At 56.8% G+C, this 26,640-nt stretch overlaps 5 protein-coding genes across 11 annotated transcripts; 3 read left to right on the top strand and 2 right to left on the bottom strand.

Moving 5' to 3' along the window:
- Positions 1-86: 86 nt before the first annotated feature.
- TRIM63 (tripartite motif containing 63) lies at positions 87-3,771 on the bottom strand. 4 transcript variants are annotated; one of them, XM_056330891.1, is made up of 9 exons: positions 3,537-3,771; positions 3,254-3,420; positions 1,857-2,025; positions 1,468-1,563; positions 1,065-1,298; positions 918-940; positions 607-731; positions 417-494; positions 87-312 (listed from the first exon to the last, which is right to left on the bottom strand). In XM_056330891.1, the coding sequence occupies exons 1-9, from the start codon at positions 3,693-3,695 to the stop codon at positions 299-301; spliced, it is 1,065 nt and encodes a 354-aa protein (XP_056186866.1). In that variant the 5' UTR covers positions 3,696-3,771; the 3' UTR covers positions 87-298. The 4 variants fall into 4 exon arrangements, with proteins under 4 accessions (XP_056186866.1, XP_056186867.1, XP_056186864.1 ...); XM_056330892.1 differs by having other exon boundaries at positions 87-309; XM_056330889.1 differs by having other exon boundaries at positions 87-494.
- A 2,689-nt stretch (positions 3,772-6,460) lies between these two features.
- On the top strand, positions 6,461-14,865 carry PDIK1L (PDLIM1 interacting kinase 1 like). 2 transcript variants are annotated; one of them, XM_056330897.1, is made up of 3 exons: positions 6,461-6,557; positions 7,564-8,991; positions 11,619-14,865. In XM_056330897.1, exons 2-3 carry the CDS (start codon positions 8,707-8,709, stop codon positions 12,357-12,359), a joined length of 1,026 nt encoding a protein of 341 aa, XP_056186872.1. In that variant the 5' UTR covers positions 6,461-6,557; positions 7,564-8,706; the 3' UTR covers positions 12,360-14,865. The 2 variants fall into 2 exon arrangements, with proteins under 2 accessions (XP_056186872.1, XP_056186873.1); XM_056330898.1 differs by having other exon boundaries at positions 6,484-6,557; positions 8,690-8,991.
- A 134-nt stretch (positions 14,866-14,999) lies between these two features.
- FAM110D (family with sequence similarity 110 member D) lies at positions 15,000-23,016 on the top strand. Of its 3 annotated transcripts, none has more exons than XM_056330895.1 (3): positions 15,000-15,159; positions 15,764-20,402; positions 21,412-23,016. In XM_056330895.1, exon 3 carries the CDS (start codon positions 21,521-21,523, stop codon positions 22,556-22,558), a length of 1,038 nt encoding a protein of 345 aa, XP_056186870.1. In that variant the 5' UTR covers positions 15,000-15,159; positions 15,764-20,402; positions 21,412-21,520; the 3' UTR covers positions 22,559-23,016. The 3 variants fall into 3 exon arrangements, with proteins under 3 accessions (XP_056186870.1, XP_056186871.1, XP_056186869.1); XM_056330896.1 differs by having other exon boundaries at positions 15,000-17,688; positions 18,012-20,402; XM_056330894.1 differs by having other exon boundaries at positions 15,000-20,402.
- Positions 23,017-23,239: 223 nt separating this feature from the next.
- On the bottom strand, positions 23,240-24,757 carry C3H1orf232 (chromosome 3 C1orf232 homolog). Its single transcript, XM_056333520.1, has 4 exons — positions 24,213-24,757; positions 24,017-24,103; positions 23,831-23,928; positions 23,240-23,574 (listed from the first exon to the last, which is right to left on the bottom strand). The coding sequence occupies exons 1-4, from the start codon at positions 24,297-24,299 to the stop codon at positions 23,325-23,327; spliced, it is 522 nt and encodes a 173-aa protein (XP_056189495.1). The 5' UTR covers positions 24,300-24,757; the 3' UTR covers positions 23,240-23,324.
- Positions 24,758-26,428, top strand: ZNF593 (zinc finger protein 593). The gene is made up of 3 exons (XM_056333517.1): positions 24,758-25,308; positions 25,767-25,829; positions 25,967-26,428. Exons 1-3 carry the CDS (start codon positions 24,773-24,775, stop codon positions 26,106-26,108), a joined length of 741 nt encoding a protein of 246 aa, XP_056189492.1. The 5' UTR covers positions 24,758-24,772; the 3' UTR covers positions 26,109-26,428.
- Positions 26,429-26,640: the final 212 nt, after the last annotated feature.

The raw sequence follows: 26,640 nt of genomic DNA, 5'->3' as shown, positions 1-26,640 counted from the left end.
CCATGGTGGGGTTGACAGACCGAGAGCAAGAGGTGAGGAAAAAAAAACCACCCAACACACCAGTTTTCTTTACAAAATACACAAAATTCAAATCCGTGACAATTATATACAAAACAAGGAAGATACAAAACGTGCGGAATTGTTCTGTTTGCACCCGTATAGAAAAGTGTCCCGTGCTGGAGCAGGTGCCGGCTCACGAGGCTGCCAGCCCCTGCGGTGTGTCCCCCACCGGCCCGAGTCCCATCGCTGGGCATCCTGCGCCCGCGGCGTCCCTCCTGTGCCGGCGGTGTCACCGCGGCTACTGGGGAGCTGCTGGGGGGAGAGGATGGGGGGTCAGGGGGGGTCCAAGCCCCTGGAGCTCCCCCGTGGGCGCTCCAGGGTCCTGGGGAGGTGAGCTCAGCTGTGCTGCCCCTTACCCATCACCACCCTCTCGGGCACTGCGTCCTCCTCTATGTCGTCTTCCTCCCCATCAAAGTACTCCTCATCTTCCTCGGCTGCAAACAGGCAGCCAAACGTCACCCCAGGGCCGCCAGGAAAGGCGATGGGTGCCACTGGGTCAGTGGGAGTTGGTAAAGGGGCATCGGGGGGGGTCAGGGGCTGAATTACCGGGGCTGAAGTCCAAGGTGCGGACCGCCTCGGCGAGGTGGTCCAGGCTCACTGAGAAGGCGTCCATGCTCTCGTAGCCGTGCTCGATCTTCTCCAGCCTGCCGCCCTTGGATGCCTCCACGATCCTGGGCAGGGAGAGCATGGTTGTGTCCCCCCTTCCCCTCACTGAGCTGGGGGACAGCGGGGTGCCAGGGTGGGGGGCCGCACACCCCACACTCGCTGCCTGGGCACCGCTGGCAAAGCCTTGCGGCCAAATCCTGCCCAGCTGCAGGGCTGAGGGTCACTGCATTGTCCCCAGTTTGGACACTTACGTTTTAATGAGCTGCTTGGCATTCTGCAAGAGGGGAGCAAGAGAAAAGTGGTGAGTGAAGCCACGTGGCAGCTGTCCAGATGTCCCCAAGCCTGTGGGGACCCCATGCGGGCACCAGTAGGGATGGGGGGAGGTTTGGGGGTCTCACCATGAGGAAGGTGGCCCCCCCGGTCTCCTCCATGGCCTGGATGGCTGTTTCCACCAGCCGGCTTGACTTCTCCAGCTGCTCCTTGTACTGGTGGATGAGGCCCTGGACGAAGCCCACCTTGTCGCCCTGCTCACGGGTGATGCGCTGGAGCAGCTCTGACTTCTTCTCCTCCAGCAGCACTGCCAAGGCATCGAAGCGAGCGCACAGCTCCCGCTTGGCCGCCTCGCTGTTCTTCTGCAGGGACAAGGGACAAGGGATGCCACCTGTGTGTCCCTCAGCACCAGCAGCAGCCCGGGGGCTTCCCTGCTCCGTGGGCTCCAGCTCCCCTCCCAGCTGTCCCAGATAACTCCCAGCTGAGGTTTCAGCCCGGGTTTCCGAGGGTTCCTTCTCCCCCTTTACTCACCTCGGTGCTCTGGCACGAGTCCTCCAGCTGGGAGATGATCGTCTGGATCCGGTCGTTCCCCGCCACCAGCATGGAGATGCAGTTGTTCAGCTCGGTCTGGGCAGGGGCAGAGGGACAGAAACAGCTTGAAGCCCAGCGGGGAGGGGGGACATCTCCCACCCTGATGTGGGGACGGGCTGGGCAATGCCCAGCCCCAGCTCTGCTCCCCCCGTGTCCCCCACAAGCTGCAGCTGCTCTAAATATAGGCTGTCTCCTGGGCGAAGTCACCCGGGGGCTATTAATACCCCATGAGCGGGTCCCAGTGCTATTTGCGGCCGCCCCAGCTCAGCACATCACCCTGGGACCTGCCATGTCCCCTGTGCCCCCCCTCAGCCCCCCCCGCACAGCACCTTCTGGCCCTGGAAGATGGTTTGCAGGGGGGCAACCTCACAGTCCTTGTGGGCACCAAAGACTTTGCACATGGAGCATGTGGGGACCTCGCAGGTGACGCAGTAAATGTTGATCCGCTCATCCTCGTGCTCCTTGCACATGGGGTGCTCCCCCTTCTTCAGCGGCCTGCTGGAGAGAGCGCCACAGCCACGGTGATGTCCACATCATGGTGACAACCCTACCGGGGTGATGTCCCCATTGTGGTGACATCCCTGCCGCAATGATGTCCCCATTGCAGCAGCATCCCTGCCGATGCTGTGCAGGCACCACAAAATCAGGTCCCCAGGGAAGAGGACAGATCCTGGCGTAATCCCACGCTTCTCCTTCAGGAACCACTGGCCTCCATGCCTCTGTAAGCCCCAGGCCCAGTAAATCCCAGTTTAAACCAGTGTGGCACTGAGCACGGCAGCAGGGAGCACCGGTGGGTGGGGGGCCTGGGGCCACGCTCCAGGGATGCTACACAACTCCCTAATTTTAGCCTTGGGCTGCTGGGATTTGTTGTTGTCACCCAACGCGTGACCAGGGCTTGGGCACCCAGAAACCCCGGGGGGGTCCCAGCCAGGGGCTGCAGCCCAGTCATCCCCTCTGCAGCCAGGGGGGGTGTGGGGACAAGCCAAGCCGCTGGAGCAAAGACAGGGCTGGGCCCCCCAAGCCCCCCCGGCAGCCTCAGCCACCTGCCACGTGCCATCGTCCCCGTCCCCATGGCTTTCAAACAATATTTACAGTGGGGCAGGGAATTTGGCCAGGAGAACCTGTGACACACACCCCCCCCCGCCGCCCCCCAGCTGCGTGCTTTGACCAAGTGCCCCCCTCCCCCCCCTCCAAACTGTCCCTCTGCCCCTTATCAGCCAACAGCACCCGCTGTCACCAGCAGAGTCTGGATTTGTCCCCCACACCTCAGATGTCCCACGAACGCTCCAGCTGCAGAGTGCAGGGCGGGGGGACTGCCCTGGGACCCACCGCCCCCCTGAGCCACCCAGAGACCCAAACTGGTCAGGACTGGAAGGGGATTTGGGTCAGGGGAGGACGATTTGGGTCTGGAGAAGAAGTTTGGGGTTCAAGGAGGAAGATTTGGGTCTGGGGAAGAAGTTTGGGGTTCGAGGAGGAAGATTTGTGTCAGGGGAAGAAATCTGGGTTTAAAAGAGGAAGACTTGGATCTGGGGAGGAAGATTTGGATGGGGGACCACTGAACCAGCAGAAAAGCCCCCCGATTTCTTGCCCAGCTGCAATCTCCTGTGGTCTCGACAATGGTGCTATGGCTCGGGGGGTGGGCATCCCCACATCCCCACATCTCTGTGTCCCCATGTCCCCCCCTGGGACAAGGCACAAGACATCAGCCACAGCCCCCCAAGCCCACCTGGAGCACTCTTGCTTGTAGATGTCGATGATGTTCTCCACCAGCAGGTTCCTCTGCAGCCCGTAGACCCCATGACGGTCCAGCAGCACTTCGTGGCGACACGATGGGCAGCGGAATCGGCCCCCCGAAATCACGCTGCCCCGGCTCTGCCAGTACGGGTTGGCCGCCTGGGAGGGGAAGATGCACATTGGATGGTCAATGAGCATCCCCACAGCACCATGAGCATCCCGGTGACCTCCAGCCCAGGCAGGGCGGGGGAATGGGCGCAGGGACCCCCTCTCACCTGGAAGACGTCATTGGCACACTTGCGGCAGAGGTTGTGCTGGCAAGGCAGGATCACCACCGGCTTGCTGAACATCTCCAGGCAGATGGGGCAGATGAGCTGCTTCTCCAGGCTCTCCATGGGATTGCCATCCCGCAGGATGCCGGCTTGGAAATCCATTGGCACGACGGTACACTCCTCTCACCCACTCTTGGCTGCCGGCAGCACCCCTCGTCCCGTTATTTATAAGTCGCTCCCTGGTCACGCGGAGCCAAATCCCAACACGGGGTCGGGTGTCCTGGGAAGCAGCAGCACCTGTCACACGGGACTGAGCCATCGGGATGCCACCAGCCGCAGTAAACAAGCTGGGGACAGGCTGTCCGGGAGGCCCTACCCACCCGTGCCGAAACAAGAGCTGGGGGGCAAACAGGGCCAGGCTTTGCCCTGGGACCAAATTCCCACACCCCCCCGGGGGCGGCGGGGCCAGATCCTGGGGCTGGAACCCCCCCAGCATCAGGGTCGGGGTGAGAAGGGGCAATAAACAGCCCCGCAGACATTAAGGCATCATGGTGATGCCAGGAATGGGGCAGAGCTGGGCTGGTGGCAGCGGGGGGTGGCTTGTACAGAGCATCTCCCTTTGCCACCCCCCCACCCCCCAAAATGTGACCGCTTCTGGGGTCAACACACACCTTGCCAGTGGGTCCCCAGTGGGCTTGGAGGGGAGATGCAGCCCCGAAGTGACACAGCCCCCATGCCCAGCACATGCACTGGGGTGCCCCCTCCCCAGGCAGGAATGGGGGGGCTCTCCTGTACCCCCAGAGGCAGGGGCAGCCATGGGGAGGGCTGCGAGGGCTGCTCCCCAGGAGGGCATGCACGGCCATGACCCAGCTGTGCAACCCACTTGGTTGCAAAACCTGACCCAGAAATGGCTGGGGAGGGGGAAGCGGCTGAGCACAGCCCCTCGGGACCTGCACCCACCGGGGAAAACAGCCCCGGCGCACGGTGCCGGCCAGTGTGGTGATAAACAGGGTGCTGTGCCAAATGCCAGCACCCGTCCGCCCAGGGACCTGCGAATATTGGCAGCTGCAGCAGGAGAGAGGGGTAATTATAGCGCCGTTGCCTCTGGCTCATGCTGGGGGGGACGACAGGGGAGGGGGATGGTGGCTGCTGCTGCGGTGGCCCACAGTGACTGTGGGTGGGGGGGACAGGTGCTGGGGTGCAGGGCTGCAGAAGTAGAGGTGTACGTGGCTGCGAGAGTATGCGGGTGCATGAAGTTCTCCACCAGCAGGTTCCTCTGCAGCCCGTAGACCCCATGACGGTCCAGCAGCACAAATGGGTGCAGGGGTGCAGTGGTATGTGGGTGCATGGGCACAGGGGTGAAAGGGTCCATAGGTGCATGGGTACCCAGGGACCGTAGGCGCATGGGTGCAGAGGTACATGGATGCATAGATGCAGAGGTGCAACGGGTACACAGGTGGATGGGTACAGGGGTGCAAGGCTATACGGGTGCATAGGTGCATGGGTACACAGGGACCATGGGTGCATGAGTTCATGGGTGCATAGTTACATGCGTAAATAAAGCATGTGTGCAGGGGTACATGGGTGCTTGGGTGAAAAAGTCCATGGGTGCATAGGTGCATGGGTACCCAGGAACCACGGGTACATGGGTGCAGAGGTGCAGGGGTACACAGGGATCATGGGTGCGTAGTTACATGGGTAAATGGATGCATGGGTGCAGGAGTACATGGGTGCGCAGGTGCAGGTGGACACAGGCAGACAGGCATGGGGGTGCAGGGGTATGCAGGGACCGTGGGTACACAGAGGCACAAGTCCGTGGGTGCACAGAGCACCCTTCGTGCGGGGCAGGGCAGCCCCACGGCTGTTTGGGTGCTCCTTCCGGGCAAGCTCACATGTCGACCCAGTGACTGTGCTGGGACCAGCCAAGCACATCTTGCAAAATTGTCCCCGTTTCGGCACTTGGGGCTCTTCCAGGGAAGAGTGGCACGGCAGCAGGGCTGACCAGGCACGCAGGAGGGCAGCGTGGGGGTCAGCCACCGACCAGTGCTGGGAGGGGGGCACCCAGATGTGGACCCAACCCTACACCCCCGAGCTGGCCCTGCCAGGGACTGGCATTGATTAACTAATTGCTTCTGGGCTTGATTAAGGGGATTCGTGGGAATGGAGGGTTTATAATGCCCTAATCAGCTTTCAGAACCCACAAGGGGCTCGTTGGCCCCTAATTGGCTTGGGGCAGCTTAGGCAGGGCTGGGGGCACTAATCGCCACTGGGCTCCTTCCCAATTAACCTGGCAGCAGCAGGAGAGCAGTTGCTCTGGTGGGGTGGATCTGAACGGCCTCTGCTTGGTCTCTGCCAGGCTCTGAGCAGCGGGTGGCCCTGGCTTCTCCCAGAACGGCCCCGTGGTGGGTGGGCAATGGGTGGAGGAGACAGCGGGGGCCGTGACAGGAGCCCTGCGCCCCCAGCTCCTGTGCACGGGGGGCACCTCCAGCCCCGCAGCCTGCGGAGTAAAAGGGGCAACGGCAGAGAGCAGGGCACAGAGGGGAGGGGACAGCTCAATGCCAGGAGCCGCGTCACTGTCACACAAAGCCAGAGTGCAACCAAAGATGCAAGGGACTGTACTGACTTTTATTTTTTTCTTAATGCAAAGCAACAAATTAATAAATAAAAAGACCAGAATCCCCAGAACAGGAGGGCCGCTGATGCAAAGGGGGGGTGAGCGCAGCGGTGGGGGCGGGGCAGAAGGGGATGCACAGGCCGACGTGCAAAGCACCTTGCACCGCGGGCTGCAGGCGGCGGCGGCGCGCGCGGCCCGCGCAGCGCGGGAACAGCGCGCGCAACTCCCGCGCCCCCCGACGACAGGCGCGGGGGGGGGGGGGGCGCGCGCTTCCCACGCCCCCCTCGCCGCCCGACCAATCAGGGGGCGCACCGAGGGCGTGTCCCGCGCGGGGCGGGGCGGCGGCGGCGCAGGGCGGGGGCAGCTCTATAATGGCGGTCGGGCGGAGGCGGCGCGGCGGCGGCGCTGAGGTAACGCGGGGCCTGGCCCGGCCCGGCGGCGGGGTCCGGGGTCGGCCGTTGCCCCCTCCGGTGCGTCACAGTGGGGGCTGCGCCGGGCCCGGGCGGGGCCTGCCCGCTCCAGGTGTGTGGAGGGGCCGGTACCTGCCGGGGCGGGCTCCCCCTCAGGCCGCGCTCCCCCTCAGCTGGCGGGCTGCGGGGCGAGCGGTGCCCCGGTAATTAATGTCCCTCCGGAGTGGGGTCCCCCGGGTGTGGGTGGTGTGACAGCCCTTGCGGAGCCTCCCTGGAGGAGCAGGGTGAAGAGGAGGGGGGTAACTTATTGTATTCCGTCATTATCGCCGCTAACGAGGCGGCCGGGGAGGGCCGTCGCCTCCCCGGCGGGCGCGGGCCTGCAGGAGGGAGCGGGGCCGGCCCAGGCTGTCGGCCTTGCCCCGGCCTGGCCCGCTCCCGGCCCCGCGCCTTGGCCTGCGCCGCCCTGCGCCGGGCAGTGGGCCTCGGTGCGTACCCGAGCCCCCGTGGGGGTGGCGGCGGGCAGGTGGCAGCCCCCAGGCTCGGTAGGGTGGCAGGTCTGGCCCGGTAGCGGCACACGGCTGGGCTGCCGGCGCGGGGGGCCTTTTTCTGTTCATTTTGAACTTGGTGTGATAGTGTTCGAGGAACGCAGGCTTGCCCTCAAGAGTTGTTTGGCTGCTGGGGAGGTGACAGGTCCTGCTCCCCCCTCCTGCCTGGGAGGGGCTGTTGGCTCAGCCGATCTTAATGCTGAGGCCATAACCTTAATCTGTTCCTCACCGTCTTGCTGCAGGTGCAGGCTCAGTGCGGTTGGTGAGCAGAAGCTCATGGTAACTAGTTTCTCGGGCATGTCACATTTCGGTTCAAAGTGTTCCTGTAACTGCATCACAGAACTTTGCTGAAAGGTTATAGTCCACCGTAATATTGCTCTGAGACTGATGATACCTTTTTTCTCTCTCTTTTTCTTTTTTTTTTCTCCTTTTTTCTAAAAAAACCCCAAACCCTAAACTAGTGGAAATACTTGAAAGCTTCTTACTAATAACAGGCTGTTTAGATGTGGTCCTTATTGCCTGGTTTACTGACATAAAGAGAATTAAATTTGTCACTGGCAGTCTTACAAACTACTTTAGTTCTGATACACTAGCTGTGACTTATTTTTTTAAATTTTGTTTTGTATTTTGTTCAGTTTGACCAGTGATAATTGGCTAGCCAAACTTTTGTTTTTTTCCTGTCTATAGTCAGTGCCCCATTTTTGTTTGGTTGTGTGAAGGTGGTGCTGGTGTGTTTTGGTTTGTGAATCTTGCAGGGAAGTGTTCAGGGAAGGACATAAATCTGTGGCAGTGTTTGGTGGCATTGTTTTTTTTGTGTGTGTGTGTCTTGTTTTACTTATAGAGCAACATCTTAACTTCTGTCCTTGCCCTGTTGAGCAAAAGTGAAAGTTAGATGCTGAGTACAAGCTTCTGCAGTTACAGCCTTTAACGTTTTGTAACTGTATAGGCTCCTCATTCAGAGGAGACTAGGTGAAAAATCGTAGTAACATTTAAAAATACACTGGAAGTGATCCGAAGCATCATCCTATCTTAGTATCAGTAAAAGATTTTCATGATTAAATCGTAACAGCAAAATTTACTTACGCAGTCGCCTCCATAAAAGGCAGTACTAATTAAATCTGTTACTGCCCAACCACAGGCTTCAACTAGAACCTCTTCCCTGCTATCCCAGGCGTGGATGGAGAACATGATACCATACTATTATTCCCACAGATGTTCATGGAAGACACTGAGAGAAAGGAGCAGGAGCATATGCGATAGTCCTGTCTCTGCACAATACAAGTCTAAGTTTGAATTGTTGCCACCTTGAAAAACTGGGCTGTATTTGAAATCTTAATAATCCCACCAAAATGATGTAATTTCACGTTTAATTAGTCCGTGGCAACAGGTACAGGTTTACAGAATAGCTTCTGGAATGTTCTAGCACTCATATGCAGTGTTGCATTCAGTGTAACGCTCGCAGGCACTGCCCTGTTAATTGCAGGGTTTTGGTAGGTCTGGTATTGCTGCACCAAGCCCTATGGGGGAAAATACAGCCCAGTTCTTGCTCATAAGTTTTAGTTCTGTGGGTTTTTCCCCCTTCCCCAGAACCCTTGATCTTGAAGATGGTGAGTAGCCAGCCTAAGTACGATCTAATACGGGAGGTTGGTCGTGGCAGTTATGGTGTGGTGTACGAAGCAGTCGTCAGGAAGACCTCTGCACGGGTCGCGGTGAAAAAGATTCGGTGCCATGCTCCAGAGAACGTGGAACTAGCTCTGCGTGAGTTCTGGGCACTTAGCAGTATCAAGAGCCAACATCCCAACGTCATTCACCTGGAGGAGTGCATCTTGCAGAAAGATGGTATGGTGCAGAAGATGTCCCATGGCTCCAGTTCCTCCCTTTATTTACAGGTACATGAAGCTGAGGTAATGGGGTGGAAGTAATTAACGTGGATGTGTAGCTGGGAGGGAAGGAGGTGGGTAGCTAAGATCACTCTTTTTGGAGGTGTGCTTAGTTAGGAGAGGGTACTGTTTGCATTGCTGACACCCCAAAATTATTATGTATCTTTAAAAGAGCATATCTATTGAACAGTCACCCGTATTTTGTAATTTGAAGCCATGCCACTCAAAAAGGCTGCAGGGTTTTTTTAATGCAAACCTGCTTTGATAATTTGAGGAAACACCACAGATAGTGGTGCGGGAGGGAGGCACAGGCTGTTGTATTACTTGGGAGAAGCCCTGCTGCAGTGTTAATGAGCAGACATGTACTAACGTCTTGGGACATAGCTCTGAAGAATTTCTTAGTCTCAGATGTCCTTGGAAGAGGAAGTAACCATCTTGATTTAGGAAGCCAACACTTAAAATTCTTTCAGAAATAATAAGCAATTTGTAGCATGCGGTGAGCTGGTTTTCTTTTTTGAATATAGAACTATTAAGCTTTTCAAAGAGAGATAAAGGTATAGTAAATAAGGGAATAAATGTCGCTCCCCCTGTGTGGCTACTGAGAATGTCCTTTAAGTCTCCTTTAAGTTTGAAGATGCATATTTTTGAAGAATAAGTACCTTTGGAAAGACTTTGAAAGATAATCTGGTTCATTCCCTTGTCAAGATGCTGCCCCAACTACAAATCATCCCCTGGCAGAAATTTGTGTCTCTGGTTTAGAAAGTCAGTAGCCTGCTCAATGTTTATTGTGTCATCCCTAGTCAGCTTTTATCATTTCAGTTTTTATTGTTGTCATTCTTGCATGTCTAATGTAGGACCTTTTGTTAGTGACCGTTTGTCTGACAACCCTTCACAGCTGTCCAGGTCCCATTGTGCTGAGTGCTGTACAAGCCTGAGAAAGGATTCTTGTCTTTATAAACTCTCTGTAGCTTGGTGGTCATTGCTGACCTGCTTTCACGAAGGGATTAGGGTAAAATAATACTGGCCAGCTCGTGGGAGAAATTAGTGCCTTACCTTCTAGTCATTAGTGGATCTGTGAGAGATGGCATCAGACTTGTGGATGGCTGCACAGGGAGGAGCTTAAAAAAAACAGGGTGGAACTGCAAGGTGGGGAAGAGCTTCCAGATCACCTGCAGCGTTGGGTTTTGATGCTAGTGCCTGTTAACAGTGCGACGTGTAGATCTCACCCCTGTTGGGTGCAAGCTCTACAGGTCGTTTTCCTGCTCCAGAGAGCAAGGAGCAAAGGGCAGGGCTGAGCTGACTCTGAAGAGACTGGGATCACTTTATAATTAACAGCATGTGCTAAAATAGGGAAAATTGGATCTCCCTTGGCTTGGCCCTCTCCTCTCCCCACTCCAGGTGATCCTGCATTACAGAGCTGAGCTGGTGCAGCATGCGGGGAGGCTGGCTGGGGAAGGGCTTTGGGGCAGATGCTTAGCTGTGGTCAGCTGAACTAAGTTGGGTGAGAGTCCTCAACTAGCCTGGTGCTGTGGTGCTTTGCTACTGTCACAGCCATGGCAGCGGGTTTTGTTGTCTTAATGCTCTGAACTGAGGTGCAAGTACAGCTTCGGTAAAGCCGTGTGGAGGGCAAAGCTGTGTGTTGGTGCTCGCTTGGCAAAGGAGACTCCCTGCTGTCCTGTGATAACGTAATCTCACTGTTATTGACTATAAACCCTAAATAATAGTTTTCTAGTTCTGACATGGATTTACTGTTTTAAGGTGGTCTGGTTTGAGTACTAGTTGTGCTAGCAGTTAGGGAGTGCTATAAATTACTACCAGTTTTGCTCTTGGATGGAAAAGGTCACTTCTTTTAAAGCACTTTAAAATGCGCCTCTAAATATTAGTAGCTACCTTAATTTTTGAAAGCCTGTAGGAGCTACGTTTGGTTTGGTATACATTGGTTTACTACTAACAGAAATAATTGCAAGACTTACCTTCTAGCACATGCTAAGATCCACCTCAGAGGAGCTGAAGAGGCAAATGTGTAGCTGTGTGAACAGGATTAGTAAAACTGATTGCTGGTTCTACTTTGCTTTTTGTGTGCAGCAGCTGTTAGAACTGGCTGCTCGAGCTACTCACTGTTATACTGTAGAAAATAGCTAGTGGATCGTGATGGTGGGAAGGGTGTTACGTGCACGTGTAAAGAATGGAGAACGGGCTTTAAAAATGTATTGTGGTGCCACTTCATCAGCAAAGGGCAAATACAACCCCCTGCGCTGTACGGACTTACTTAATAAGACTGTTTATACATTAAAGTTGTTGGCAAAATGGGTGGGACGCTGACCAGCTGAAACAGATAGGAGTGCAATGGCCTAGTAGTATCTTTCAAAACACTGTTATCTGGGTCTAGCTCTCCTTCTGGGCAGGAGCGTGAACTTGATATGCTTTGCACACAGAAAAATAAGGAGGCTGTCAAATACATTGTGATTATTTTTTTTTTTAACATCGGAAATTTTGCATAAAGTTTTCTTTTCACCAGTTGCAATCTTGCTCTCTGGATTGTTGAGAGAAAGATCCAAACTTCATACATTTTTCCATCGTATCTTTACATTTTTGTGATCATCAGGTGGTTATGACATCTCTTTTCCTTGTTGCAGCTTGTAGAGACCTCATTAAAAGGAGAAATAGTCTTTGACCCCAGAAGTGCTTATTACCTCTGGTTCGTAATGGATTTCTGTGATGGAGGAGACATGAATGAGTATCTGTTGTCCCGAAAGCCAAACCGCAAGACCAACACCAGTTTCATGCTTCAGCTCAGCAGCGCGCTGGCGTTCCTGCACAAAAATCAGATTATTCATCGTGATCTCAAACCTGACAACATTCTGATCTCTCAGAGCAGGATGGATGCTAGTGACTTGGAGCCTACCCTGAAAGTAGCTGATTTTGGGCTGAGTAAAGTATGTTCAGCCTCAGGACAGAATCCTGAGGAACCAGTCAATGTAAATAAGTGTTTTCTATCAACTGCATGTGGGACTGACTTCTATATGGCCCCCGAGGTCTGGGAAGGACACTACACTGCCAAGGCAGACATCTTTGCATTGGGGATTATAATCTGGGCAATGTTGGAAAGAATCACGTTTATAGATACCGAAACAAAGAAAGAACTTCTGGGGAGTTACGTCAAGCAAGGGACAGCGATCGTGCCTGTTGGAGAGGCGCTTCTAGAAAACCCAAAAATGGAACTACTCATTCCCGTAAAGAAAAAATCGATGAATGCTCGAATGAAACAGCTGATCAAGGAAATGCTGGCTGCCAACCCACAGGACAGACCTGATGCTTTTGAACTGGAACTGCGATTAGTCAACATAGCTTTTAAAGACAGCAGCTGGGATACGTGACCTGCCAAGTCCTGTCTCTCTCTCAATCGAGCTGCTTATCACCCAACTGATGGTGCAACTTCATGGCAGTAAAAGAGCCTGAACTCAAACCTGCGGGGTGTAGTTTGTACCAAACGAATCCTTTTTGAGTTTCATGATAGGAGTGTTGAGTTGGCCGTTGTGTTACCGATGCATTGATGTGTATAATAGCAGGATGTTGGGGATGATGTTCGTGTGTGTATGCTGGCGGTGGGATGTCTTAAGAGCTGAGACCTGATTTCCAGTGTTAATGTCTTGGAGTATTTCGTACATTCCAGTTTCCTCTGTCAGTATTAGGAACTCTTGTGGGGGGAAAAAAGATTTGCATGCTGGTAGTGCAGATCTTCAGGCTTTGTAGAGTACTTCTGTGTATATATTTATGTATACGAGCGACTGGGAGTGTATGCCACTTTTCTTAAATTATTTGCTATGGGTCTGAATGATTGAGATCTGCTAGAAAACTAGGTGAAGATCGATGAGAAGCATTCCTTCTCCAGGCCTGAATAACTTTATTATTTATTTTTGTTATCTAATGTCAAAGGTAGGGTCCGAGACTTGACTTTGTAGACACACAAAAAAAATGCAATGCAAGGGGATCAGCAGTTTTTAAAGTGCTGACATGACTGAGCTTGTCACCGAGGGAGTCAAATTATAAATGTATGCAATCAGGTGCTGGCATGTTGGCTAGTTCATTAATCATTCTTTTTTTTGCTTTCTTTGAATAATGCTTTATGAAGTCAGTTAAATCTACAGTTCCACAACATGCGCCTTACTCTTGTATCTATAATCCAATAGCACCTTGAGGTTTTGTCATAGCAGAGTACTGTGGGCTTAAGTTATGCAAAGGTGGATGAGAGAACGCTGCAGCAGAGAGCTTTATTTTTAGGGTTCTTCAGAACGTGCTGACAGCAGCTTTCCCGTTAACTGAATCTAACTAGTAATAGTGATTGTGGCCTCCTCCTTTCTGGCGCTGCCTCTAACCTGGCAGTGATGAGATAAAGCGGTGTGACTGTCTCTCTCCTAGAGCACACCTGTTCTCAAACATGGAGAATATTCAGTAACCAGTATGTGAAAGGTATTCCTGTGGCAGCCTTGGCTGATTTTTTGGGGCTGGTTTTCCTCCTTTTAAAGAAGTAATATTTCTTTAAAAGCACAGATGGTAGGATGGAAAGCTTTGAAGTAGTTGAAAGGCTGCTTGTCCCCAGCTCTTAGTCCACAGAAGCAGATTGATATGCTAGAGGTTTCACTGAGGCCACCTGACACTGTAGGGCAGACAGAAGCTGCTTTGTAGTAGTGTAACACTTTGTTCTTTTGGGTGCAGGACTATGACCTTTCTTGTGAATTTGACCTTTTGGGGAAAAGTAGTCTCAAAAAATTGCCTTTTAAGCTGCAACAGAGGCCAGCTTTCTTAATAAAATCAATGTTTTATTTCCCCAAATCTTACCTGAAAACTGCTGTATTTCCTTGTATAATTTGCTTCTTAGATACTCTTCCCTCTTAGTGCTGTGACAGCAGTTCTGATTGGTGTTTATTCTGCCCAAGTGTGAATAAACAGCACAAACAAAATACAATTTTATTTTATTTTTGTACTTCCAAAAGCAAAGGATTCTGATTCTACCAAACTTCCCAGGCTTTACAGACTACAGGCAGTTCTTAATTGGTGCTGTTCAGAACTGGTGGCAGTTACCCAGGGGGCCTTAGTCCTTAATTCTTGTTATTTTGCAAAACCTCTCGCTGTCTGTGCCAATGCAGTTTCACAGTACTTGCATTTCAGCGTGGTCATTGGATGAGTCACGTTTTAAGAGGGTATATAATTTTTCCACATTAAACTTGAGAGCTTTTTAAAAATACATTGCAAACTTCCTCCTCTCCTGTGCACTCAAAAATCAGAATTAGCTATGTTATCTTAAAGCATGACTCTACTACAAACTAATACTACTCACCTTTAAGACACTTAGCAAATCATCTGATTACTCTCTGAAGTATTTCAGAGGATGAACACTGAAGGTGCTGCCTGCCTGCAGTACAGAAATGAGTGAACGGCACAGGAAAGTTGGGGTGGTTTTGACTCTCGAAGTGTTTCTTTGCACTGATTGCCACTTTAAAGGGTGGGGGTACCTGAAATCCCTCTCATGGTGCTTACTTTGCCTTGCTGTTGGGTGACACTGTTTCCTTGTTTAACACTTGAATAGTAGTCGTTGAGGTCTGTGTTCTGTTTGATTTTTTTTGTTGTTGTTGTCGTCTGAGGTCTTTGTTTTTAAAACCTTTTGATAAATCAAGTTGTTGTAGCAGCTACAGAGTTATTCACCAGCGTGACACAAAGTCAAGATACTTTTCAGCACTCAAAAGACTTTTTTTCCAAATCTTTCTTTAAAAACTGTAAAATATATTTTATGGAGAATTTATAATAAGGAAGATTGTGTAATTTATTAAGTTCATGACACTTTTTGAAATAAAATCTGAATTTTGATGAAGTTTTTGAACTTTATGCAGAGAAATGCTTTTTTTTTCAGTTAGCGCAATGTCATCTACCTGTGAGCAAAGATCTGGAGAGGTTTATTTGCTGTGCAGGACAGGAGTAAGCCATAGTGCTTCATCACAGTTATACCCGAAGCGATCCTAGGCTTGTAAAAGAGGCTAGTTGGCTAGTAGCTGTGTTGCTTGTCTTCTGTGAGTAGTGGCAGTGCCAGACTTCCACGGATGTGTAATGTGCTGCTGGAGGACTTGACAGAGCGAGACCAAACTGGATGTGAAAACAGAGCTGGCTCCTGGACTGGTGGAGGTGAGCCATGTCTGTGTGGACCCTGTGGCTGCTGCCGAGCCCTTTAAGAATAAAAAAAGGTGCTCTTCTGGGTGTACCTCATTTTCAAAGAGGGGATTAAAGACTAAAAGCAGCATTCTTGTATCCAGTATGTACTTGAAGTTGTTATTACAAGCAGACTGAATACCACCCTGGGCTGTAAGGAAATCTCTGGCAAGCTCTGCCTACCCCACTACTGGTACTACTGGATTTTTGAGGCTGCAAATAGATGATACTGCTGTCCAGGGCACTGCCACTCCTCTTGCTGTTGCCTTTCCCCACTAATTCCCACGTGTGCTGGAGTAGAATTTTGCCCAAAAAGCTGCCAGCCCTTGTCCTGTGGGTGGGTGCCGTTTGTGAGGGACGGTGGCCTGCTGGTCTGTGTGCCCTGAGAAACTCTTTGAAATAAGAGTGAGGACACACCATTACTTATACGTGATACAAAAGCCTATTAGTCATTTGCATGTCTTAATTAAGTGCCCTGGAACAAAGGGTTGTACAGACTGGGAGTGGCAATAGTACAGGCTGGAAATGCTGTAAGGTGTTTTATCTTTGCCATTTCTTTATCCCCCGCAACAAACCCCAGCCCAGTCATCTCCTGCGTGCCGTGCACTTGCTTCGTCACCTGCGGATTCCTGCGTATCCTGGTGCTGGAAACAGGCAGATTCCCCACCTGGCAGGAGCTGTGTGGTTAAATCAGTAAGTCAATGCAGCTGTTGCAAAGGAGGAAGGGATTGAAATTTAGATTATTTTTTATTAGAGGATAAACACCTTAAAGGAGAAAGGCCACCCCACTTTGATTAGTTGTAAGAGTGGTGATTTTAAACACAGAGACAAGCTAAATTCCCCTCCCCCTGCAAAATGAAGAAAATTAAGCCTACATACTTGAAATACATCTAGTCCATAGGGGAGGGGTGAAAACTGGCAAGGAGATGCCCTGGTGCAGAAGTTAGATGTAACCGAGGCTGCATCTCTGCTCAAATAACCCACCCTCTGCTGTATTTCCCTTCCTGTGCAGGATGCTGAGGCCTGGGGCTCCAGTTTGCCTGAGCTGTTGCCTCGGGCAGGGCTTGGTTTGGCGATCCTCGCTGGGCTGGGGAACTAGTCTTGTTTGGATTTTCACTTTGTGTTGGTTTAAACAGTTTTTCCTTCGCCGCAGCCCCTGCGCGAACTGCAGCGTAATGGCAGATGTTGCTTTGTGGTTGAGATAAAGTCCTGTCGTGGGGAGCCTGAGCCGCCTGCCTGCCTGCCCCTTGGAAGGGTGCCCTCGCTTCAGAGAAACGGCTTGTGGTGGTTTTTTTCCACCCTGCTGCGTGGTGGGTGGCTGCACAGATACGCTCAGGTGGCCTTTGGACCACGGGCAGCGTGACGGGCTGGCTTTTTGTGTTGCTTTTCCCTTTCCTCCACCGATGTCCCACAGATTTTCTATGGGGTATCGATCGCTAAAGTGCTTTTTATTGTTAGCTGGTGGTTTGTGTGGTGAGCGCAAGGAGTCCTGGTTAGGAGTGTTTAAACACAAACTCTGTTTAATGGACACTGCTGAGCACTGACTGTTTCGTTTCCCTTTCGGTCATGGGAGCTGCAGAGCTGTTTATGCAATGTGCAGTTTCTCTTTTTAAGTGCCATGAAGGAAGAGGGGTGTATCTGAAATGCCACAAACGGTCCAGAGTATTTGCGCTCTTTGGGGAGAGGTGGAAATACAAGACTGAGCTGCTGTGGATCTCTGTTCACTCGCTCTGTAAGCGCTTTTGGGGAGTCTGAGGCCGCACGCTCTTAGAAGCTTGGGTGACCTGAAGGATGAGCCAGCAGCACCACTGCATCGCTGTGAAAGGAGCCGCAGCCCAGGCCACCTTCTTCTTAAATCCCTTTGTTCCCAGGTGAATTTCCCGATAATTTGGGTGCCTGAAGCAGGCAGGAATTGTGTAAAGGGCTGCAGTTTGTACGGAGCAGCCAGGGCCAGAGCAGGGGCCCGGGCTGAGCTGTGGGGCTGAGCTGGCAGGAGCTGTGGCCGCTCTCCTTGGGGCACCCCCGCGTGCCCAGCTTCCATCCCGCACTCCACCAGCTGAAGTGTGCTGGAGGACACAGCTGACGTGCTTTCCTTCTGCTGAAGAGAGCAAAGGGAGAACTGCTGCCACAATTGCCATTGCTCAGAGGCCTCTTCAATCTCTAGGGTTTGAGGTAAAAACAGATGCAACCTAAAAACCTTTGTGGGTGCCTTGTAGCAGGTGGGTTCAGCCCAGATGCTCATCTCTGACCCCAGGGAGGCTTCCTTCAGTGCTGGCAGCTCCTTCCATCTCTTGCTGTCTTTCCTGTCTGTCTCCATGGTCCCAGTACTGACCTATTTTGCTTTGCAGACACCAGGCAGTCAGCAGAAGCCTGTCATCACCCGCTGTGGGTTTTGAAGCCACGTTGAGGGTATGAATATCCACAGGAGCCTTGGTGTCTTCTCCTGGGCCCAGCTGCTGTCTAGTTCCTTCTTGCACAGACTTGTGGATGGCTGCCTTAGATTAGGTGGTAGTTTCAGATTTATTCATGCCCATTTGAGCCCTTGATATTTTTAAACTTGTATAGCCAGCCTTCCCCTCCCCTCTCCTGAAGGAAGGCACCTGCACCCTGGGCCTTCTCTGGCTTGCAGCCACCCAGCTCCTGTGGGCTGCTCTTCAAGTGGTGGCATTTGCATGGACCTCTCCACCAGAAGGGGCTTTTGTGGGCTGTAAAAAGTAAACCAGCAAGTAGAGACAGATGGCTGTCTTATCAGGTGCTGCAGTTCTGTCTGCACCTGGTTATGGTGGAGTTAAGGTGTTTTGGTTTTTTTTTTTCTTTTCTTTTTAAAGGAGAAATGCATCTGGAAAGGATGACTGGCTTCAGCTCTCCTGCTGCCTGTGGGCATGGCAGCTTCTGGCTTCCCCTGCCTATTTGCCTGGATCCATCGGAGTAGCACTGGGAGCCCTGTGCTGGCCGTGCTGCTCTGCTGCTGCTCCTCAGGCCTGGTCTGTGGGTTGTGACACGGGGACATCATTAGCAGGGCTGAGAGGGCTCTGTCGCGAGCTGGGAGGGAGCAGGGCTGTTTAATTAGGAGCTAGGCATGCTCTGACCAATGGTGTTGGAAGGAGGAGGATCTGTGCTCTGGGACTTGTAACCTTCAAGGACTTTCCCAGACTTTTCTCACCTACTACAGGGGCTGGAAGTTTCCATACTGGCCCCAGCTGTGGCTGGGTTTTCCCCGGGGTTGCTTTGCTTGCCTGGCACTGTGCTTGCTCGCTGGTGAGCTGGGGGGGAAGCAGAGCCCCGCTGAGGAGCCGAGCATGCCCTGTGAGAGCTCTGAGGAACCTGAAATAAAACCAAGGGACTCTGAGCATCCATGTGACTAAGAAAAGCCACCTGGTGCATTCACAAGGGGCTGATTAATTGGGTAAATCCCTTCCTAGAAACTGAAGTGACAAAACCCCCATCTCCTCCCTGGGGGATGCTGATGCCAGGAAGGACCCCTCAAATCATTCCTTTTTCTATCCTGAAGGGAATCTGTCTTGTCCAAATAAAACTGTTGAACAGCAAGGGGCTGGCAGGTGCTCCGAGGAGGAGCTGGAGCGGAGTGCAGTTGCTCTGGAACAGAGGCAGATATTTGGTAGGAGCATCCCATGGGAACTGCCTGCATCTGCCAGAGAAAGGTGAATCCAAGGCTGCTGTTACTCACTTGTGGTTTTACGGGAATCGCTGCCGGGATTCCAGCTTGGAAAATAAAACCTGTCCTAATAAACAGTGATTCATGTTGCCTGGAGTTAAAAATAAGGTCCTGTCAGCTGCCCCTCTCCCACGTGGGAGCGTAGGCGCTCTCATCCCAGGGCTGCCACAGCTTCTTCCATGACTTGGCCCCATCCTTTTCCCTTCCCCTTCCATCTTGGTTTTTCACTGGGTGGTGGTGGGGTTTTTTTTTTTTGGGGGGGGGGGGGGGGGTGTTTGAATGCCTGCATAGCTCAGACAAGCTCTGGCCTCTCTCATCCTGCTCAGCCTCCATTTTAGTGTCTGTTTTTGTCAGCGCAGGAGTCCCAGCCCCTTCCTGGCACCGGTGCTGTCGCCCAGGGAGGTGCTGGACACAGAGCCAGCCCCGGTTCCCGGCACCGCTCCCGAGCAGCAGCGCTGCAGGAAGGAACTGGGGTGGGGGCCAGCAGTGCTGGGGGCCAGGTTCCCCCCTCCTCCAGGGACAGAGCACCCCGGCCTGCGTGTCCCAGGCCGAATGCTGTGACTTTGTCCCTGCTGGGGCTTCCTGAGTCCCTGCAAGCAGCCTGGGCTGGGCTGTGCCCCAGCTCTTCATCCATGCTGGGTGCCAGAGAGATGGGGGGAGCTGGGGGGGTCCCTAGGGAGCACTGGGGGCTTTCTGTGACCCCGCTCCAAGGGGCTGGCAGCCCAGCTCGGGGTGCAGCATATCTTTTCCCTGCTGGCTGCTGCAATGCCACGTTTGCAGTCCCCTGGGCAGGTGCTGGGGGGCTCGGGGTGGGGGGTGGGGGGTCCCCCTGTGGGAGCACTCAGCCCTCGGGAAGGGGAGAGGGCAGTGATAAAAATAACGCCTGGGCTGGCTCCAGCCCCTTGTGGTGGCTTCCTGCGATTTACAGCCCTTCCCGGGGGGAAGAAGCAGGAACAGGCCCAGTGCGGGGCTGGCTTTGACCCTTTCGCCACCAGCAGGGAAGGTGCCAGAAGGACCCTTCCTCCCTCATCCCTTGCCAGCTGGGGCAGGATCCTGGGGAAGGGGATCGTGGTGGGCTCCTGCTCCTGAGCTGCACCCAGTGTCTCAGGGTGGACATAGAAGGAGAAGCTGCTAGAGTGAGCATGGTTTCCCTGTCCCATTCCTGATGCCTCCTGTGCTGGGGGGACAGAGAGACTCAGTCCTGTGTGGGAAGAGGCAGAGATCTCTGCTGCGGATCCCGAAATCAGGCTCCCCTAAGGAGGTGGTGGGAGGAGAAGAGCGGGCAGGATGCTGGCTGGGCAGGAGCAGGACTCCAGGGTGTGAAGGCTGGGGCACGGGGGGCATGCTGGCGGGGTGGGCTCCTGCTGATGGGGCTGGGCTGGCAGGGGTTAATGGGGTGGCTCTTCCTCATCCTCTATAAGAGGCTCCTGCCGGCTCTGGGCTCAGTTTGCTGCCAGCAACCAGAGGGGCAGAGGCTGAGTGAGACAGAGCATCCCTACATCCCATCCCTGTATCCCATCCCTGCATCCCTGTGAGGGCTCAGGTGAGTGTGAGCATCCTCTGCCTGCTGAGCCGCGGCTGGGCACAGGTCCTGGCAGCGGGGCTGGGCTGGGGACCCTGCAGGTGCGCTCGCACGAGCAGTTGCACACTGGATCTGCCGGGGCAAAGCCGGTGGGTGACGGGACCACGTGCTTGGGACACCTTCCCTCGAGCCGCGCCGGAGCTCTGCCTGGACTGGGGGAAGCAGGGAGCTCATCCCTTGGGAGCACAGGAGCAGACAAACCACGTGCCTCAGTTTCCCCATCTGTGCACCAGGGGTGGGTGCGGTGTCACGGCCCGTGGGGGTGTGTGGGCAGAGGGCTCCTGGGCTGTTCACTTTCTAGTGAGCCTTGCTCTGGCTGGTCCCCGCTGTCACCCGGGGAGGCTGCGGGGCTGGCTCAGCCGCTGGCTTTTTGTGGCTATTCAGGCCTTTTTGCTCAGCAAAACCATCTGCTTTGGGCATTTACAGCCCCCAGCTCAGGCTCCAGGCCCCCTTCCCCCAGCACCCACCTCCACCACCAGATTCACAGCCAAGACCCACAGCGATGCTCGGGTACAGCTGAGCAAGAGCCGTGGCAGCCCAGGGCTGATAAAAGCCCCCCCGCATCGAGCAGGAGAGGTACCTTCCCTCCAGGGAAGCCCGGCTGCAGGAAGCATGGCACGGAGACCCCCAGACATCCCCCAGCCCCTGCCCTGCTGCCCCCGGCCGGGGCAGCTCGCCAGCTCTCCCGAGCACGGGCTTTGTTCTGCTGGCCCTGCACTCGGGAAGATAAGGTGGCCGGCTCCGGTATTTTTTCCTGTTGGAAGCCGCTCCTGGGATGCGGGTGAAGCCGGCGGATGCTCGGCGCTTCTCTCTTCCTGCCCGTGGATTGTTCCTGCCTGGGCTGCCAGGGCTCGCTGCCGGCTGCCTGCCTGCTTGGGATCGCGGGGACCCCCGGCTCTGCTTCACCCCCCATCCTCCTCCTGCCACTGCTGCACCCTCGGTGCTGACCCCGGCTCCTCTCTCCTCCCAGGGACGAATCCAGGAGCTTCGGGAGCCTCCCCAGCCGCAGCACAGAACCCCCCCCAGCCGCTCAGCGGGGACCAGAGCGCCCAGGCGTGCCATTTCGGGGCTGGGGGGTGATGGTGCCCCTGGGCAGTCCCCCTCTTGCCATCTGCACCTCCAGCAACCTGCGCCTTGTGGCCCCCAGCCACGGCTCCCCCCTGGCCTGGCTGAACCGTGGCCCTGAGTGCCCGCGGGAGCCGGGGGGCGGCGGGGGCCGCACACCCAGTGCCGTGGAGCGGCTGGAGGCTGACAAAGCCAAATACGTCAAATCCCAACAAGTTATCAACAGCCGGCAGGAGCCGGCGCTGCGGGGCAGCTCGCCCCGGCTCTCCCCGCGTGGCCGGCGCCTCCTCACCTACCAGCAGTGTAACGAGCTGTGCCAGGGCTCAGAGCTGAGCCGGGAGGGTCCCAGGAAGCTGCCGTGCCCCCAGTCCCCCGTGGCACGCCGGGCCGGTGGCAGGCGCCTGCTGAGGCCCGACTCCCTCATCATCTACCGGCAGAAACGGGATTGCCCAGGCACGGACAAGGAGAATGCCAAGGGCTCCGGGCTGGTGCGACGCCTCTTCCAGGGACCCCTCAGAGACAAGCCCTCCAGCTCTCCCCCAGCCAAGGGGCTGGGCGAGGGGCCACCAGCCCCCCAGAACCATGAGACCCCCATGCTGTGGGTGCCTGCGGAGAAGGAGAAGGCGAGGACGCCGAGTGCCGGCAGTGACGGTGGCGGTGGTGGCATCTTCCCTCTGCCAGGCAGCCCCATGGCGCAGCCCCCCCAGCCCCCCGGCAAGCCGGCGCTGGCTCTGCGCATCTCCCTGCCACTCTCAGAGCAGGAGCGGTTCTTCAATTACTGCGGGCTGGACCGGGCGCTGGTAGAGCTGCTGGGCCAGGAGCGGTTCGGGCCGGCGGGCTGGGATAACGCCTCGGCTCGGCCCCCCGGCTCCTGTGAGTCGGAGCCTGGGCAGGCCTCGGGGGGCAGCGAGGGGGATGCGGGGCCGGGCGAGGAGGAGCCAGACAGCCGGCTGGGCTCTGCCGTCTCGGTGGTGGAGCGCAACGCCCGTGTCATCAAGTGGCTCTACGGCTGCCAGAGAGCCTGGGCAGCTGCCAAGGAGTCCACCGTCTGAGCAAAGACAGCCTGGCGGGGGATGAAGCCGCCCGTGTAGCTCCCACTGGCTGGATGTGGCCCCTCGCCCTCGCAGGAGGTGGTCGACAGGCTGGTGGCATTCACAGTCCTGGTGCTATGGGGCTGCTGCTGGCTGGGAGGGCCACCAGGTCTACCCCAGAGCCAGGGCGGGGGCACCTGAGGAAGGGGCTCCCCAGGGTGTGTCACCCCTTGCCCCCAGGGCTGGCAGGCTGCTGCCCCAGTTCTGTGACCCGTCTTCATCCTCCCTGTCTCCAGCCCAGGGTGGTGGGATGGGCCTGCAGCCCCTATCAGCTGCAGGCTAGGGGGAGTAGGGGCAAAGCCTGAGCCCCCACCCCCATTGCGGACAGTGCCCACCCCACAGCCCCCTCCTCCCTAGAAAAGGGGCTGCTGGGGTCAGAGCAGTGCTCAATAAACCTGGTTTTGTTGTTTTTTTTCTAACCTGGCAGCATGCGTGGTTTGTGTGGGCAGAGCCCAGGGTGGGCAAGAGGATACTTTGAGGCCGGGGGTGGCAGCTCCCCATCCCCACCATGGGGGCTGCACTGCTCCAGGGGCGCTGGGCTGCTGGGGGGAGGGTGAGGGCAAAAAAGCACCAGGCAGGGCTCGGGGAAAAGGGGCACCTCGGGGTCTTTAGTGCAGACACGTAGCCAAACCCCCCCATGGAGCTCTCAGCTGTGGGCAGGGGGCTGCCCACCAGCAGTAGGGGGGGGCACTCACACTGCTGGAGAGTCTGGCCAGCACATTCTCCTCTAGTTGCCCTTGGGGGCATTTTTATTCCGGATTTCGGCCAGTTTGCTGGCCAGGAAGCCCCAGTGGAAGGCCCCTTCCTCTGGCTCCCGTAGGTCGCTGCCATCGTCACCCGGCGGCTCCCCAGGGCTCTCGCCCGGCTCCGGGGGGGGCGCCTCCTTGTCCGGCCCTGACGCCTGCTGCCACTTGGTAGCAAAGAGATCCCAAAAGCTGGGCGCGTTCTCAGACGGGGGCGGCTCGGCGGCCAGCGGGCTGGGGAGAGAGGGGGGACAGGGACATTGGTGTGGGTACCCTTCTTGCCAAGTCCCACAGTGACCAGGACTGGGACGGCCCCCAAGACCCACCTCGTCCCCCCTCCATGCTGGCTCTCCTCCTGCTGCACCCCCAGCCCCATGGGTGTAGGCAAGGGAAAGGGATACAGGTGACAGGACAGGGGGGTGTGGGGGCTCAGCAGCTCCCAGGGGCTTGGTCTGGGCTTTGGGGGGTTCCCCACCAATCTGCAACTTACTGGTCTGCGCAGGGCTCCGGGCTGAGCAGCTGGTGCTCGTCCTCACGGGTGAAGAGGGACGAAAGCGTCCGCCAGCCCCGGGCACCCACCCCCTGCACCTGCAGGGGAGGCAGCACCAGGCTCACTGGGGACCTCCAGGTCCCAGCAGGCCCCCCCCGTCCCCACTTCCCCCAGCCCCATCCTCACCTTCCTTGCCAGCTGGGACATGGGACTGGGTCCCTCCTCCATCAGCGCTGGGGGCTCAGCTGTCTCCATCAGCTCAGGGGGGTCTCCCTGCAATGAAGCCCCCAGGTGAGGGCAGGGTGCAGGCGGGGGGGGGAGCAGGGAGGTTGGTCACCCTGCTTCAGGGGGACCAAGGCTTGGTGGTGACCCCCCACCTTACCTCTTCCTGCAGCGCCCCGTCCGCCCGTGCCCCCCCCAGGGTCTGCAGCACTTTGGTCTTGTAGAGTCGCCAGAAGCCCTGGGCCATGGTGAGGGGCTCAGCGGGGCCTGGAGCCGGTGGGTGCCGTGGGGAGCAGGAGGGGTGGGGGGCTGGGTGCCCCCGTGCCGCCCTGGCGATCCGGTGGCTTCATTAAAGTTTCAGGGGCCACTTCCAATGCACAAAGGGGAACCTGAGCCCGGCCTGAGCCGGGGGCAGCGCAGGGACAGCGGCTCTGGTCACCCCCAACACCCCCCTCTGTCTCCCTACCCCAGCCCCCCAGTGCCCTTGGCCCACAGGGGACCCCCAGGGCTGGGGCCACCCCAAGCCCAGAGTGCAGAGCAGGCGCTGGGGCTCGGGGCCCCCCCCGCCGTGGCTCCCCATCTATAATTAATCACCCGGGGTGGAGGAAACACGATCGGTGCCGGGACACGCTGCGCTGAGCCCTGCCCAACTCATCACAGCAGTGACCGGGGCAGCACAGGTGCCTGTCACCCCCTGCCCGACGCCAGGCCCTGTGCCCCATGCGGGGACAGCTTGGGGACGGCTGCCACCGGGTGCTGGGGGCTCTTGGGGACGGGCCTTGGCCCCCCTGCCCGCCCCGGGGTCGTTCCCGGGGTCTGCGCACGGCGGTAGCGCAGACACATGCCGCTGAGGGCGTGGCCTGTTGGCCCATGGGCGTGGCCCCCCGTGTTATGGGCGTGGCTTCACGACTCGTGGGCGTGACATCAGACCCGGTGTCCGCACTGCGCCTCACGGAGGGGCGTGGCTTCCGCGTTGTGGGCGGAGCGGGAAGAGCGGGGGCGGGGCTTGCGGCCTCCCGCGCCTGCGCACTGCGGAGGGCGGTGCGGCGTGGGGCCGCCATGTCGCCGCGCAATGGCCGGCGCACCGGCGCGCACCGGGCGCACTCCCTGGCCCGGCAGCTGAAGACGAAGCGGCGCCGCCGCGACCTGGATGAGATCCACGGGGACCTGCGGCCCGAGAACGCCGCTCGGCTGCTGCGGCAGGAGCCCGACCCCGACCTGCCGGGCTGCGCCCAGTTCTACTGCCTGCACTGCGCGTGCGTGCGCCGGGGCCGGGGCTTGGGGGGTCCCTGTGATCCCGGGGGGGGGGGGGGCTGTCCCCGTGCCCCCGGGGATGGGAGGGTGTGTTCCCGTGCCCCCGTGCCCCGGGGGGGGTGTCCCTGGCTCCTGGGGGCGGCTGTCCCTGGCTCCTCGTGGGAGGGTGATGTCCCCTGGCTGCTGTGGTGGTTTACCTGGTCCTGGGGGGGGTCTCCCTGGCTCTTGGGGGGGCTTGGTCCTGGCTAGGGGAGCTCTGGCACCTGGAGGGGGGTCTTGTCCTCATCTTGGGAGGGACCCTGGCCCATGGGGGGAGCTTGTTCTGGTGTCAGAGGCGACCCTGGCCCATGGGGGACTGGCCCTAGGTGTGGGGGAGGGCCCTGGCCCCTCAGTAAGGGCCCTCCTCTGCCCCGCTCCCGCCTCGGGATCCCCCTGACCCCCAGTCTCTGCCACCCCCCAGGCGCTACTTTGTGGACCTGACCAGTATGAAGGAGCACTTCAGGTCCAAGGTGCACAAGAAGAGGTAAGGGGGGGGCTGAGGCCGTGGCCCCTGCTCCTACCTCACCGGGGCAAGGCAGGTGCTGGTGCCGGCCCTGGGCCCGTCTGCTTTTGAGGAGCTGGGCTGAAATGCTCCAGCCCTCCTCCCTGCCCCCCCGGCAGGCTGAAGCAGCTGCGGGAGGCACCGTACACGCAGGAGGAGGCCGAGCGTGCCGCCGGGATGGGCTCCTACATCCCCCCCAAGAAGGTGGAAGTGCAGACCCAGCCGCTGGAGGAAGTCACCGAGATGGAGACGTCCAGCTGAGCGCCAGGCGGCTCCGTAAAGGCCTCTTTGTCTTCAGCTTTGTGAGAAAAACATGCCCTGGCCCAGCGTGCCAGCGAGCAGGAGCGCCGCTCCTCCCGGCATCCCTCCTCGCCGGAGCATTAACGAGAAGAAGGAGCCAGCAAGACCCCGGGTGCCCTCACTGCGTGTCCTCCTCCTCCTGGGCGAAGCGGCAAGCGCTTGTTCCCGACACGCTGGCGTGACTGTACGCTCGTCTCTTTGTTTTTAAAGCGGTTTTAGGGCCTCTCTCCTTGGGTCAGAGGTTTATGCCGCTGACTCGCCCATTAAAATATGTCATCCAACAGGCTGGTGGTGTTGGGAGCTCTGAGCGTGAGCCAGGCCCTGGCTGGAGCGTGGCAGCTGCCCCTTGGGGTGGGGGGTGTCCTCTCCGTGTCCTCCTCTTGAGCACGCAAAGGGAAATATTGCCAGTCTGGAGGGGCAGCCTTGTCCTGCTGCCCCTGTCCTGGCAGGGGGTCCAGCTGCCCCTGCCCTCCTGGCAGCGGGTTCCCAGCTT

This window comes from Falco biarmicus, chromosome 3 (assembly GCF_023638135.1).
Source record: "Falco biarmicus isolate bFalBia1 chromosome 3, bFalBia1.pri, whole genome shotgun sequence".
Classification (NCBI taxonomy): Eukaryota; Metazoa; Chordata; class Aves; order Falconiformes; family Falconidae; genus Falco; species Falco biarmicus.
The sequence above is the reverse complement of the archived record's forward strand: the minus strand, read 5'-3'. Positions and strand labels throughout refer to the sequence as shown.